General features: G+C 45.2%; 1 protein-coding gene across 1 annotated transcript in view; it reads right to left on the reverse strand.

Annotated features, from left to right (window-relative positions):
- Positions 1–16,196, reverse strand: part of LOC309552348 (non-selective voltage-gated ion channel VDAC1) — a 714,079-nt gene that overhangs the window by 204,935 nt on the left and 492,948 nt on the right. The window contains exon 6 of the mRNA XM_082253265.1: positions 4,126–4,353. Coding sequence (XP_082109391.1) covers positions 4,126–4,353 — 228 coding nt within the window. The remainder of the gene's footprint in view (positions 1–4,125; positions 4,354–16,196) is intronic.

A 16,196-nucleotide genomic window follows, 5' to 3' on the forward strand; every position in this document is an offset into this window, starting at 1 on the left:
CCGAATCGCATCTCCACACCCGCCGGGCATTGTACCCCCAAATCTAATGGGGATTCAGTAATTTAAGTCTATCCTGTGTGGCTGTTTTCTAGCTTCCTAACTCTGCTTTCTCACCCTCTGGTACTCCTCTACACTCACAGGTACTCCGCTACACTCACCGGTACTCACAGGTACACACAGCACAGTCAGCCGCAGAGCACAGTCAGCTGCAGAGCACAGTCAGCCGCAGAGCACAGTAATAGGTACTCACAGACACTCCGGTAGTAATAGGTACTCACAGATACTCGGGTAGTTATAGGTACTCACAGATACTCGGGTAGTAATTGGTACTCACAGATACTCGGGGTAGTAATAGGTACTCACAGATACTCGGGTAGTAATAGGTACTCACAGATACTCGGGTAGTAATAGGTACTCACAGATACTCGGGTAGTAATAGGTACTCACAGATACTCGGGTAGTAATAGGTACTCTCAGATACACTGATAGTAATAGGTACTCACAGATACTCGGGTAGTAATAGGTAATCACAGATACTCGGGTAGCAATAGGTACTCACAGATACTCGGGTAATAATAGGTACTCACAGATACTGGGGTAATAATAGGTACTCACAGACACTCAGGTAGTAATAGCTACTCACACTCAGAACAAAAAAAAATATACAAAAGTATGGCATCACTTATACATTACACATGTGGGGAAGGGCTTGGGCTCACCTGAGAACAGCATGGGATCATAACCCTGCTAGCGGGTCAGCTACCAAAGACTCTCACCGGCAGAGTCTTTTGTGGCTGACCCGCTAGCAGGGTTATGATCCATGCTGTTCTCAGGTGAGCCCAAGCCCTTCCCCACATGTGTAATGTATAAGTGATGCCATACCTTTTGTATATTTTTTTTGTTCTGTAAACATTTTTTTTGTTTATGAGATGTTAACAAAGGAGAGAATGAACAAATACAGAGTGCATTTATATCCACCTGAAGAAGCGGTCCTGCCGTGAAACATGTAGAGGAATGCACATCTGAACATTAAATGGCACCTTTTATCTCCCAGCTACCCACTTTTGAAGTTATGTAATAATGATGGACTTTTGTCCTTTTTAACATGTATTTGTTTTTTGAATAAAATGTTGATTTAAAAACTTTTAGTGTGAAGTATCTATCAGTTAAAATGGTACCCTAAAAATCCTGTTTCCTTCTCTTGTTCCCATCCCCTTTCCCTGGGACCGTTTCTGTGGGGTAAACAGCTTCCCTTTCCCAAATTATTTTTAACATAGACTTGAGATTACAACTGTAGCACTGCCCCCATAAGGACTGCTTGACTCTGGACTCTGTGGGTTCCCCCTGGTTACCAGCACATGGCTATAATTAGGAAAAAGTCCTTAATTCTCCTTGGCTCACTTCCCAATAATCAATCAATCAACTAGTTACAGTGATTGAGGACTCCTATTTTCTCTGCTTTACGTCAGATTTGGAACAGCCAGGCTGTTGATTCATGCAGCCACTTTGGATGAATGTGGTCTCTTAGCTTTAAGATGAATTGGTGAACAACTAGTTATCTTCAGGACACTCTCCCTAGTATCCTCTCTCTGCTTTCTCTGCTGACACCCATCCACTGACAGTCCTACAATCAGGGGAGGCCCCCCTCAGGTCAGGCTCCTTGACACGAGTCCCTGTACTCATAAAACTGCAGTCCCAGGGTCTCCAATGTCTCCCCTCTTAGTGAGCTTCCCTGGACCTCTGGGTTCAGCTCCTCTCAGCCGCTCCTCTGGTCCTCAGGACGACCTCCTGCGACCACATGGCGCTTCTACAGGGGAGGAGGCAGCTGCCCCCTCCCTCCGGGACTCCGCTCTCCAGCCAAAGACCCCGCAGCACATGTGCTCCTGGCTTTTATAAAGTATCCCAAAATGCACCGAGGCGACCTGCCCTCTGCCAATCATCAAGACTGTATCAAAAGCCTATGCACCCATTCGTCAGGCTTCCTCCCACTGTCCAACATGCCTCCCTATTGGACCAGCGTGAAACACACTTTAGACAGAATGAATCGCATACTGAGCATAATGTGCAGACCTTACTAACCTATCCCGCTCCCTGGTAGGCAGAGAGCAACATAGATTTACCTGCAGCTCCTCTGGTAATCAGACAGAGCTTAAAACTATACTCTCACACTAGCACCTACCTAGGAGGTTGCTACACAACTATATAAGGGAATCTTGTTAGTGATAATGAAGATACCTATAGTAAAAAAAAAAAAAAAGGGGGGTGATAAATATCAATAAAAAATCATCAATAATAAATAATTATACATATCAAAATACCAGGTTAGCTACTATAAAATGGTATTGATCTCCAATTCTTCATTTAATCCCCCTGGCGCAAAAATATCTAAGGCATATATCCAGTAGATATCCCTATGACAGAGTCGCTTGAACCTCTCTGCCGCGGGAGATCCCTACGGATAGATTAGATGACCCAGAGATAGAGACATTTAGTACATTTTTCATGGTGTTTCAAAAAATATCTGGGAACACTATGGGTCTTTACCTTCCCTTCCTTAATGTACTGCCTATGTTAACCAAATCTGGCCCGTAGGGCACGGATGGTTCTACCCACATAGTGTAAACCGCATGGGCAAACCAAACAATACACTACAAAGTCTATTGATCCCATACGTGATTCCATTAACAGTGAAGGACTTTTGGCCATGTTTGACAAACTGACAGGTTCAAGATAAGGATTTATGGCATTGATACATGCCAGTAATGGAAAAAAATTGGAGGGAATTTGACTGCTTTATTTCTCACTTTACTGGGTGCTATTTTAATCCTAATGTTGGGGGCTTTTCTATAAGTGAATAGATGTGGATCCTGAAGTAAAAAAGAGGCCAGTGCTTGCGTACCACATGCTCCTTTTGCGGATGTAGATTGTGGAACTGCGTGGTAAATCTCAATACAGATTCATTATTTTTCATTAAGTGGAGAGACATAGTGAGAATAAGTCTAATCAACTAGATCAGGCGGATAACCTTTATCCAGAAACTTAATCTTTAAACTGTCACCTTGTGTCTGGTAGTCTGTGGTTTTCATACAGTTATGCCTATGGCTACAGAACTGGCTCTTGGGTATGTTGTGTAGCCAGTGTGTATGGTGAATAATTGGTTTACACTATACTCAGAGGCGCCTTCCTCTTTCCTTTTCATGTACCTTTTGGAGCGCACTTCTGCTCTCTGGAAGAGCGGCCCTGGGGACAACAAAGATACCATTCACCCACGCAGGAGGTTAACATTGTGTGCTGTAAAGCCTGATTGCTCCCACAGAAGCGCCGATGATCCCTATATCTATTTATAAAGCTAGACGCAGATTAGTTGCCCTACCTTCCACAGAGATGGGAGTGAGACATCATCTGTGGAGGTACCAGTGCCCCTTGCGCTCCCCTCCTGGGCCTTCAGTTGGCCTTGGGCCCTCCCCTGGCCTCCTCAGCTCCAGTCTCCTCCCTGGGCTCCCCCTCAACTCACATGTCCTCCAGTTCAGCGGAGATTGTCTCTCTGTGCTGCTAAACGGGAGGGATTTTTTTCAAGATCCAGCGATCCTCGCCTCGAGAGGCTGAAGAGAGGAGGGGGGGGGGGGGTTTCTTTGAAGGTGTCTCTCTTTGCTCTGCATCGGGCAGTGGAGGGGTGCAGTAGGCAGGGTACTGAGCTGGGTACAGGTACAAGCAGGATAGGCCCCCGGCTCCAGTATAAGCACCTTTTGGGGAACCCCTGGAGTGGTACCCATGGCCTGTGTCATTTTGCTTAAAGACACTTGATGAGACTGCTAAAAGACCAAATTAGAATTCTCCTGAAAGTAGATAATGACCTACTTTAAGCACTTTTATGATCACAGGTCTTTTAAACTGATGACCAATTGCATTAGTTACTTTGACAAAATCTCTAGGAATATAATTTGGCATGGTTTCTAATTGCTAAGGTGCGGTGTTGAAGACCACTTTTTTCAGTGGAAGCACAATCTCAGAACTCAAAAAATCACACAGATGTTCCAAAATTGAACACTGAATAATCAAAACAATTGCAGTCCTGAAGCAAAAACGTTGCAAACGTTAACATTGTTCATTTTTTTGTTTACTTACACATTAGTGTGCAACTGGAATTCATCAGTTTTGTATCCGACAGCAAAGTTGCTCTGGGAAACTCTTGACTTGGTTGATTCAAAAGTCATCTGGTAGCCTGCTAACCAACCTTCATAGCCAAATACCACAGCGCCACGTATTGAGGGACCAGCGATATCGAAATCCATATCACAGCCTACATTAACATGTTCTCTTTTGTACGCACTCTTAATCTTCGCATTCTTCTTTCTAAATGTTAAAAAGGAGACATTACAGATAATCTGTCAAATAAGGTATAGTGCAGTGAAAAGATTTTAAGAAATGTATATATTTTTTCACAAACCATATAGGAAGTACAAGAGTTCTCGACTTTTTTTCTGTTTACAGAGGCAGTTTCCTACTTCGAGTGTCCATGGGGGGACATGTCCTATTGACTTTAAAGTGCTGGGGTTCTCTCAGGATTCAGAAAAGATTCTGCAGGCAATGACATCCCTGAAAGGGGACTAGTCAACTTTTAACTACTGTATTTGCCTGTGCCCAAAAACTGTGTCAGCAAGAGACAATGGAGGAGGGAAGGGAGTATAACATTTTCCACAAGATTAAAAAAAAAATAAAAAAGCTGCATATGGTAGTTTTGCCTTGAAATTGGCCTTATAAAAAGGTAGAGAAAAACAATTTTTAAATTAAATAATTAGACTTTATAGTTGGTCAGTTTGCTCTAAATCAAGGATTATGCTGATGAAATTTCCCTATCCTAACACTCCAGCTGATCCCTCCTTATCACCATTATTTTTGTCACCTACCCTGTACTAGGGTAGCATATACTACATGGATCAGCGGGCTGATTGGAAAAAACTGAACGGATTCCCCTATCCACACAAGCAGATGGATGGTGGAATCCTCCCCTCTGTTTTATTGTATTCTGAAAGCATAGATGGATCAGAATTTGCCTGCTCTTTGCTGAAGCGGCCAACTTTCACTTATGGTCAACTTAAGTGACTAATTGAGATAAAATCAAGCCAGGACTGCCACAGAAAACGTAGGGAGCACTCAAGGGGAATATGACTTAAGAACTTGCCTAAAAATCCATTCAAAACTGAGTTAAATGCTATGTGAAGATACCCAATAAGCTCAAAAAACCTAAATTAACTTCCTAGAAAATCCTTGCACCATGAGCAGTACAAAGTACTTAGTGTGTGTAGAACCAACAAATACAAGCACACAGTGTTTGCTTTGCTCCTCTGAACGGCAGAACTCCTGGCAAGAGAAAAGCGTCTTAACCACTTCCATACAGAGCAGTTAGACCCCCTTCCTTCCCAGACCAATTTTCAGCTTTCAGCACTCTCACACTTTGAATGACAATTGCTCAGTCATGCTACACTGTAACCAAACAAAATTTTTTATCATTTTTTTCACACAAATAGAGCTTTCATTTGGTGGTATTTGATCACAACTGGGTTTTTTTTTTCGTGAAAGTGTATATTTTTTAGTCTGTGTGAAAGTTATTGAGTCTAGAAGCAATGGTACCAATTGCTGAAAATTGATCACACCAGATGCACTAAGGGCCTATCTCCGTTCTTGAGGCCCTGAAATGTCAGGACAGTACAAATACCCCCCCCCCCCCCCAATGACCCCTTTTTGTAAAACAGTCCAAGGTATTTAGTAAGAGGCATGGTGAGTTTTTTGAAGTTATAATTTTTTCCCACAATTCTTGGGAAAATGAAGAAAAACATTTGTTTTTCTTTTTTTTCCCACAAAGTTGTCAATTTATAAGCCATTTCTAACACATAGCATGTACACAGCAAAAATGACACCCCAAAATACATTCTGCTACTCCTTCTGAGTATGGTGATACCACATGTGTGAGACTTTTACACAGCCTGGCCACAAAAAGAGACTCAACGTCCAAGTAGCACCTTCAGGCGTTCTAGGAGCATAAATAAACATAAAACTTTCTTACTACCTATCACACTTTTGAAGGCCCTAGAGCACCAATACAATGGAAAAGTCCACAAAATGACCCCATTTTGGAAAGAAAACACTCCAACGTATATTCTATGAGGCATTATGGGTCGTTTGAACATATCATTTTTTTCCACAAGTTTTTGGAAAATGTGGGAAAAAAATTAAAACTTTTTTTTTTTACACAAAGTTGTCAATTTATAGGATATTCCTAACACATAGCATGTACACAGCAAAAATGACACCCCAAAATACATTCTGCCACTCCTCCTGAGTATGGCAATACCACATGTGTGAGACTTTTTCACAGCCTAGCCATATAGAGGGGCCTAACATCCAAGGCGCACCATCATGCATCCTAGCCACTTGCCTAGGCCTATTTTTGACATTTGGGGTTTACAAGTTAAAATCAGTTGTTTTGCTAGAAAACAACTTAGAACCCCCAAACATTATATATAATTTTTTTAGCAGAGACCCTAGAGAATAAAATTGAGATTATTGCAATATTTTTTATCACACCGTATTTGCGCAGCGGTCTTCCAAACGCAATTGTTTTGGAAAAAATTCACTTTTTTTAATTAAAAAATAAGAAACCAGTAAATTTAGCCCAATTTTTTTCCATAATGTGAAAGATAATGTTACGCCGAGTAAATAGATACCCAACATGTCATGTTTCAAAATTGCGCACGCTCACGGAATGGCGACAAATTTTGGTACTTAAAAATCCCCATAGGCAACATTTTAAAAATTTCTACAGGTTGCCATCTGAGATACAGAGGAGGTCTAGGGCTCAAATTATTCCCCTTGCTCTAACGATCTCGGCAATACCTCACATGTGTGGTTTGAACACCGTTTACATATGTGGGCGGGGTTTCTGTATGCGTTCGCTTCTGCGCGCGAGCTCACGGGGACAGGGCGCTTTAATTTTTTTTTTTACTATTTATTTTATTTATTATTTTTTATTTTTACACCGTTTAAAAAAAAAAAAAAAAAAAATGATCATTTTTATTTCTATTACAAGGAATGTAAACATTCCTTGTAATAGAAATAGGCACGACAGGACCTCTTTTTTGTGAGATCTGGGGTCAAAAAGTCCTCAGATCTCACAAGTATACTAAAAGATAGAAAAAAAAAATAATTATATAAAATGAAAAAAAAAAAAAAAGGACCTTTAAACCGGTTGCTAGCAACAACATTTTCCTTAGCTCCGGTCCTCCAAGACCATAGAGTCAAGTGAGGGCAAGCTTGCCCTCACTCGACATCCTGTCTGTGAGGATCCGGGACCGGATCGTTTTCCTCGCTGCCGGCGGGTCCGGTAAGTGGGGAAAAGGACCGAAACACGGCGAGAAGGGGGGGGGGCGCCTCTTCCGCCATCCCGGAAGGGTGAACCCACGGCGAATCCGCCTCTGGGACCACCCTTATCGGAAAGCCAACCGTCCACCGTTTAAAAAAATACCAGGGTTATGGCAGCTATCTGCTGCCATAACACCGGTATTTAGGTTTAAACGTAGGACGTATATAAACTTTTTGGACTTGGACATGGTGGCTATATGAAGGGTGACAGGTACTCGGGTACTTTGCTGGGCAGGTGACAGGCAGGTGACAGGCACTCTGGTACTGAGGAGGAGGTGGCAGGTACTCGGGTACTCCGATAGGCAGGTGACAGGTACTCGGGTACTCTGAAGGGCAGGTGACAGGCAGGTGATAGGTACTGATGGGTACTGATGAGTAGTACTGATACTGATAGGTGATACTGATACTGTACTGATGGGTACTGATGATCAGTACTGATACGTGATAGGTACTGATGAGTAGTGATGGGTACTGATGAGCAGGCGGCAAGTACTCGGGTACTTCAGGCGTCAGGTACTCGGGTACTCTGATGGGTAGGTGACAGGTACTCGGGTACTCTGATGGGTAGGTGACAGGTACTCGGGTACTCTGATGGGTAGGTGACAGGTACTCGGGTACTCTGATGACGGGTACTCCGTTGACAGGTACGCAAAGTACCTGAGTACCTGTCATCAGAGTACCTGCGTACCCGTCATCAGAGTACCTGCGTACCCGTCATCAGAGTACCTGCGTACCCGTCATCAGAGTACCTGCGTACCCGTCATCAGAGTACCTGCGTACCCGTCATCAGAGTACCTGCGTACCCGTCATCAGAGTACCTGCGTACCCGTCATCAGAGTACCTGCGTACCTGTCATCAGAGTACCCGAGTACCTGTCACCAGCCCATCAGAGTACCCGATGGGCTGGTGACAGGTACTCGGGTACTTTGATGGGCTAGTGACAGGTGCTTTGATGGGCTAGTGACAGGTGCTCTTTATTGGGGGGGGGGGGCAATCAGTGTGTTTAGGGTGCACTGTAATTGGTAACTAGCTGTTACCACACTCTCTTCCTCACACAGGATCAGTGTGTGAGGAGGAGAACACGGTGACAGCTAGTTACCGTGTTCTCTGTTGACATTTGTGATTGGACACAGCCGGTCACGTGGTAAGAAGCCAATTTCATTGGCTCTTTACCTAGATCGGGGATCGGCTCTGTCCGAGGGATGAGCCTCGTCCCCGATAGCTGCTCTGCGCGCCCCCGGGGGCGCGCATTGCAGAGAGAACGAGCGGCTCGTGCTGGAGCCGCTCATGTGATCGGCTGTGATTGACAAGGCCGATCACATAGTAAACAGCCAATTTCTATTGGCTGTTTACCTTGATCAGGGATGGGCTATGTCCGAGGGACGAGCCTCATCCCTGATCGCTGCACTGCGCGCCCGGAACGGTAAAGCCATCCTGCCGGCGTCATATTACTATGCACCGGTATGGATGTGGTTAAACATGCCTAAACCCACATATTGCTAAACACACTTTGGTGCGTCAAGAGTTTACATGTTAAAGTATTCCATTAGCCAGAATATTATTCTAACTATTGGAATGCATTAACGCACAAACGCACGTGCAGGCAGGTTTGGACGTTCCTGAAGAAATTCCTTCTGTCTAAATATTAACATACGAATAATCAAATACATTATATAGTCTGTATATGCCCTATGACTATGCTTTGTGCACGTTTAGAATGCACATTGTAGCGGCCGCCCCCATGGAAAGAGGGGTTTCACCGCCAAAGATGTTCTCTTCCCCCCTAGTGTGAGGGATGCTTTAGAGTGGAGCAGGAACTGCTCTTACCAGAGCTAGGGATTTAGCGATCCAAACCGAAGGGAGATAGAGCTGGTATAGCCTTCTCCCACAAACATGAGATCAAACTATGTTGTGAGTCTAAGCAAGAACTGTTTATTAAATTCCAAGACATACAGTTTTACACACAGTTAGGGAAACTCCCTTTAGCCTTGCCACGGGGGGGGGGGGGGGGGGGACAAGGACCAACCAATGGGAACAGAACATTTGTACATTGAAACAGGCAGTCTTAATAAACACCCCCTGCGGAGAGATGTCTCCAGCCCAGACCATTGTCTGTGTCATGAATCCACACACTTAGACACAGGAACAGGAGGGGGGGGGGGATGGGCTGTAACATTACATTACATTAACTCAATGCCATGAGTCATGCCATCTTCAGTTGTTCAGAGGATGAATAAAGGGAAAATAAAATACAATAAAAGGCAATGTCCCAAACTCATAGGAAAATGACACAAAGGGGTTTACAATCCAGGGACAGGGTGATCCGTCACACATAGTGACGGTTAGTACCGTCACATCTCTTCCCCCCAAAGGTAGACTAATCCAGGTACCAGACCTCCAACTGGTCTGTGCCTGAGTTAGTCGGGTAACAAGTCCCAAAGAGTCAATCCAGGGAGTTCCAAGTAAATCGGCCATGGCCCTCCCCTTCCAAACCAAAACCTATCCCATATGATCGCACTCCATCCAAACATTCAAGCGTCTGGACCTCAGAATGTAAGTAGGTCTCCGTGATGTGGACCTGGGATCTGGACCGGCAGGAACGCTGAGTTCAAGTGGCCTAGGTCGTTCCCCAGTAAGACGTCGGTGGGGAGCTCCTGTATCAACCCCACATCAATCAGACCTGACCCAGCACCCCAATTCAAGTGGACCCTCGCATGTGGGTATCCGGTGCACCCCTCCCCCTGCTACCCGTACCACTACTGAACCTCCAGTTCGGGCGGCGCCTGGGACCAAATATCGCTTGACCAAAGTGAGAGTGGCTCCCGCGTCTCGGAGACCTCGCACAGGCTTTTCGTTTAACTGGACAGATTGGCAATGGTGCTGTCGGTTCTCTGTAGCGGTTTTCACTGGGTCAGCTTCGTGAAGGGTACCCAATTGCTCCTCGGTGGGTTTGAATATTGGTATGACTGGGAGAGCCTCTGCGTGATAGTAGGGGTCCGTTGTCTTTACTGGAGGGGGTGACCCTGGTCGGATCCATGCAGCTTGGTCCCTGCTCTGGGTACAGTCTCGTTGGTAGTGCCCAACCTTCTTGCACCTGTAGCACTGTACCCCACTGTGGTATTGGTATCTGCCTGCCTGCGAGTTGGAGGAGTCCCCCCCTCTCTGTGGTAGGGGTGGTCCAAGATTGGTAATCTGGGGCTTGAGCATTGGTCTGAGGCTAGGTAGTTGCTGCCTGTGGCCATTGTAGTAGTGGACGGCTGTCCGTGCTGGGGAAGGTGGTCCTGCTCGAAGCCATGAATCGTGGTTCCTTCTCTGGTCACAGTTTCTCTGGTAGTGTCCGAACTGTTTGCACCGATGGCACTGTACCTGGCGTTGCTGTTGGAAGCTTGGTGGTGGGCGATTGCAGGTACCTGGGCTTCGGGTTGGTGCCACTGGTCCTGGAGCAGGCCTTTTGGAGGGTTGCTCCGTTTTTCTGGAGTCAATATACTCATCAGCCAGAAGAGCTGCTTCGGGTAAGGGGAGCGGTCGCCGATCCCGAATCCATACCCGTATCTCTGGCTGCAGGGTATTGAAAAAATGTTCCAATAGAAACCGCTGTAACACATCCTCTCCTGATATGGCTTGACAACCGGTAATCCAGAGGGAGGCTCTTCTGTAAAGACAGCAGGCCCACTCGGTGTAGGAATCCCCGCTGTGCTTTTTGGACTCCCGAAACCGTCTCCTATACGCCTTGGGGGTGACTGAGTACCGGGCAAGCAAAGCCTCCTTGACTGCTGGGTAGAGTTGAATCTCCTCATCAGGTATAGCTCTAAAGGCTTCGGCAGCTCTACCTGTTAATTTCCTGGCCAGGATGGTGACCCATTCGTCTGTGGGTACTTTGTGTAAGGCACATTGTCTCTCAAAGTCGGCTAAGTAGCCATCTATTTCCCCCTCCGATTCCTGGAAGCTCTTAAAGGCTCCGAAGGGTATCTTTTTCCGTTCTGTTAGGGCTGGAGCATTTTCCACAGCTAGGCTCACTGGTCTCTGGATCTCCGCCATGCGCAACTGGTATGGTCGCTTCTCCCGGTCCTAAGCGGCGTTCATCACCTGGGAAATGATGTCTGCAGTAGGATTGGGTTCATACAATGCCAACCGCATACGCACAGTCCGCATCAACTCATCCTCCAGGTTCGGGGCTACTGCTTCAGTCACACCGTCGTTTCGGTCCATTTCCATTAGCTTGGCCAGTAGTTGCTTTTTGGTACGGTTATTTGTTGGTCGGCCACGGTTCTCCAACAAATCTTTCAAGGTTGACCGCTTCAAGCTTCCATAGCGATTCTTCATCTGCTCATTCCGTTCTTGGAACCAGTTGTAGCATCTCCTCTAGGGGAAAAGAACCATCCCACCGCTTGCCACCAGTTGTAGCGGCCGCCCCCATGGAAAGAGGGGTTTCACCGGCAAAGATGTTCTCTTCCCCCCTAGTGTGAGGGATGCTTTAGAGTGGAGCAGGAACCGCTCTTACCAGAGCTAGGGATTTAGCAATCCAAACCGAAGGGAGATAGAGCTGGTATAGCCTTCTCCCACAAACATGAGATGAAACTATGTTGTGAGTCTAAGCAAGAACTGTTTATTAAATTCCAAGACATACAGTTTTACACACAGTTAGGGAAACTCCCCTTAGCCTTGCCACGGGGGGGGGGGGGGGGGGGGGGAGGGGACAAGGACCAACCAATGGGAACAGAACATTTGTACATTGAAACAGGCAGTCTTAATACACACCCCCTGCGGAGAGATGTCTCCAGCCCAGACCATTGTCTGTGTCATGAATCCACACACTTAGACACAGGAACAGGAGGGGGGGGGGGGATGGGCTGCAACATTACATTACATTAACTCAATGCCATGAGTCATGCCATCTTCAGTTGTTCAGAGGATGAATAAAGGGAAAATAAAATGCAATAAAAGGCAATGTCCCAAACTCATAGGAAAATGACACGAAGGGGTTTACAATCCAGGGACAGAGTGATCCGTCACACATAGTGACGGTTAGTACCGTCACACACATTATAAAGAAAAAAAGTAAATATGAATGCAACCACATTGAGGAGAAAAAATATACATCACCCAATGGTTTGTGATTTGCTTTTGACACAGAAAACCATACAATAAGAGAACTTTGGCCAAATAAATCACTGTTGTGATTAAAATCATTCCCTTGCCCCTTTTTTAGCTGTAAGTCTGACAGACTTTCTAGAGCTGGTTTCATTGTGTTACTAACACAATGGTGATTTGGTTCACTACCAGTATAGACACTCTTGCTAGCAGCTGGACTAAAAAAGAACCTAAACAAAATGTTAGGAAAGAATAATAAGCTACATAGTTACATAGTAGGTGAGGTTGAATAAAGACAATAGTCCATCCAGTTCAACCTGTGTAGGTGTGTGTGGCTGTAATCATCTCACATACCCCTGAATGTTCTGATCCTTGAGATGTAAGTCTAAGAGTCTTTTGAAAGCCACCATACTACCCGCAGAAACCACCTCTTGTGGTAGAGAATTCCACAATCTTGTAGCCCTAACAGTAAAGAACCCCCCACGTTGCCTGAGGTTAAAACGCTTCTCCTCTAATCGCATTGTATGCCCTCGAGTCCTCATGCAATGCCTTCGAATGAACAGCTTTTTTTCTAAGCTGGGATCCCCATTAAGATATTTATAAATTGCTATCATGTCCTCCAATCCCCTAATTAGTTTAGTTGCCCTTCTCTGGACTCTCTCCAGCTCCAACACATCCCTCCTGAGGACTGGCGACCAGAACTGGACAGAATACTCCAGATGCGGTCGGACCAGAGTTTTATAAAGTGGAAGGATTATAGTCTTATCTCTGGAATACATCCCTTTCTTTATGCATGCTAATATTCTGCTGGCTTTGGCAGTTAGTTCATTCAAATAAATGACTAGGGGAAATCTCAAATAAGCATAGCATCACCTAAGAGTGGTTACATATCTGGCATAACATATCAAAATATTATTCAAAGGGTACAAAAAAAAAAAAAAAGTTGTATGTAAAATGTAAAACCTTTAAGTACAACCTGGGTGGCAACTAGGGCTGCAACTAATGATTCTTTTCATAATCGATTAGTTGGCCGAATATTGTTTAGATTAATCAGATAGCCTTAAAAAAAGTGTGGTGTATAATTTAGGTAATGTGTAAAGTTCCAAAAAAAAAAAGGCACTTCATTCTTAAATATCTATATGCAGTGGTAAATATAAATAACAATATGGTTAGGGAGCAAAAAATAACAGACAGAAGAGATATGCCATTTTTTGCAATTTGGCACTGCATGACTAACTGGTAATTGCGCAGTCATGCAGTGCTGTACCCAAACAAAATTTATGTATTTTTTCCCACAAATAGAGCTTTCTTTTGGTGGTATTTGATCACCTTTGTGGTTTTTATTTTTTGCGATAAACGTAAAAAGACCGAAAATTGAGAAAAAAAAAATCACATTTTCTACTTTTTCTTATATAAAATATCTAATAAACTCAATTTTTATCATACATTTAGGCCAAAATGTATTTAGCTACATGTCTTTGATAAAATAAACACTCAAGCATATATTTATTGGTTTGCGCAAAAGTTCTACCGTCTACAAACTATGGTGTATATACTGGAATTTATGCAGCTTTTACTTTCTGACTCCCTATCTCATTTCTTGAAGTGCTAAAATGGCAAGCCAGTACGACCCCCCCCCCCCCCCAAATTACCCCTTCTTGGGAAGCAGACACTCCAAGGAATTTCTGAGAGGCATGTTGAGCCCATTGAATAACTGAATTTTTTGTCTTACCGTAAAATCCTTTTCTCTGAGGTTCACTGACAGACACAGCTTCAAGTCTTCAGACCATTGGGCTTATGCTCTTGCTCTATAGGAGTAGGACTAGGAGGAAACATTTTTGGTTACACCCCTGGGGCAGTCCCAGAGGTTATACCATTGCTTCCTGCTGTAGGACACCAGTTTGTAACAAGCAGTGTCAGTCAGTGAACCTCAGAGAAAGGATTTTACAGTAAAACAAAAATCAATTTTTCTCTATCGTTCATTGACGGACGCAGTCTCTGTTCTTCATAACAGTAGGGTTATACTGCCCCCTACAGGAGTAGGACATAAGGCAGAAAAAAAGTTCTGGCTACGCATATGGGCAGTCCCAAGGGGTATACCCTCTCTCCCTGCTATAGGATGTCAGTTTTAATCTGCCTAGTCAAGATTGAGGACCTAGTTCCTTGCTGGGATCTCTGGTCCTGGCAAAAGTTTTTTTCTAGATCGGGTTTTCTAGCTAGTTTGTTCACCAGATTTTTTTCCTGAGAGATCTACAAGCTAATATGCCAGATCTGGGCTAAGGGCTGGATATATAGATCAAGTGGTCACCCTCAGCTGGCCAGCAAGTACAGACCCCAGCTTCGCACTAGCTCGGCTGCCAGTTAAACGTCTCGCCAGGTCGCATACGACAGTGTCTAGGCCTGGGTTGCAGTGTTCCTATTGGCCGTCAGCCCCCCCCACTTCGGCAGAGAGGGGTTCTGTCAGGAGATGGCGTCCACATGTTCCAGGTATGGTAAGTAAATGTCCCCCCCCCTCTCCCTGGCGGGATTTGGGGTGGACGCAGGCCAATCCTTGGGACGGTTGGACCCTCACAACACCTCACCGACAAAACAACGCACAAGAAAGCCCACCTTCTGCGACAGAGTGAGCAGAGGAATTTCTCAAATATTTTTAAAGGGAGACCTTTGAAGCACCGACAGAACCAAATTGAGATTCCACGCACAAAAGTGTGAACCAAAGACTTCGCCGACAACGGCCTTTGGAAAAAAATAGCCAAGGCAGAAATCTGGCCCTTGATGGTGCCCAGAGCTAAACGTTGATCTACACCCAATTGTAGAAACTCCAACAGGCGAAACACCGAAAAGGAGCAAGGAGAAACCCCTTGAGACTCACACCAAGTAATATATGCCCTCCAAACTCTATGATAAACCTTTCTGTAAGTAGATTTCCTAGCCTTTAACAGCATAGGAATCCCTGACAGCCCTCTGTCTATCAGCACCTGGCTTTCAATAGCCACGCCATTAAAGCCAGCGACTGTAAAGCAGGATGGAAGATTGGTCCCTGAGACAGAAGATCTTCCCTGAGAGGAATTTTCCAAGGGACATCTGCTTCCAGCCTTACCAGGCCTGCATACCAAGACTGGAGAGGCCAGTCTGGTGCTACCAGAATGACTGGAATTCCTTCTACCTTGATTCTGCATAGCAGCCTCGACAGAAGTTGTATTGGAAAAAAGTCGTAAATCAGACGATACTGACCGCAAGGGGCCACCAGAGCATCCGCGGCATCTGCCAGAGGATCATGAGACCTTGATACCAACCTCTGTAGCTTCCAGTTGGGACAGAAAGCTAGCAGGTCCACATCGGGGGTCCCCCACCTTAGACACAGTTGATGAAAAACCTCCGGGTGAAGAGACCATTCTCCCGGATCCAACGTTTACCGACTGAGAAAGTCCACTTGGCAATTCTCCTACCCCGGAATGTACACAGCAGAGAGGGCTGGAACATATCGTTCTGCTCAAGATGCCAGCCACTTCCCAGGCCACTCTTTGTGCCCCCTTGATTGACATGTGCCACAGCCGTAGCATTGTCCGATTGTATCCGCACAGGACGCTCCTACAGACGATCCGTCCCTTGAGACAAAGTCTGATCGCCTGAATTTCCAGGATGTTGATAGGCAGTCTGGACTTCTCCAGAGTCCAGACACCTTG

Source organism: Pelophylax lessonae (assembly GCF_965119305.1).
Source record: "Pelophylax lessonae genome assembly, chromosome: 4".
NCBI classification, from domain to species: Eukaryota; Metazoa; Chordata; class Amphibia; order Anura; family Ranidae; genus Pelophylax; species Pelophylax lessonae.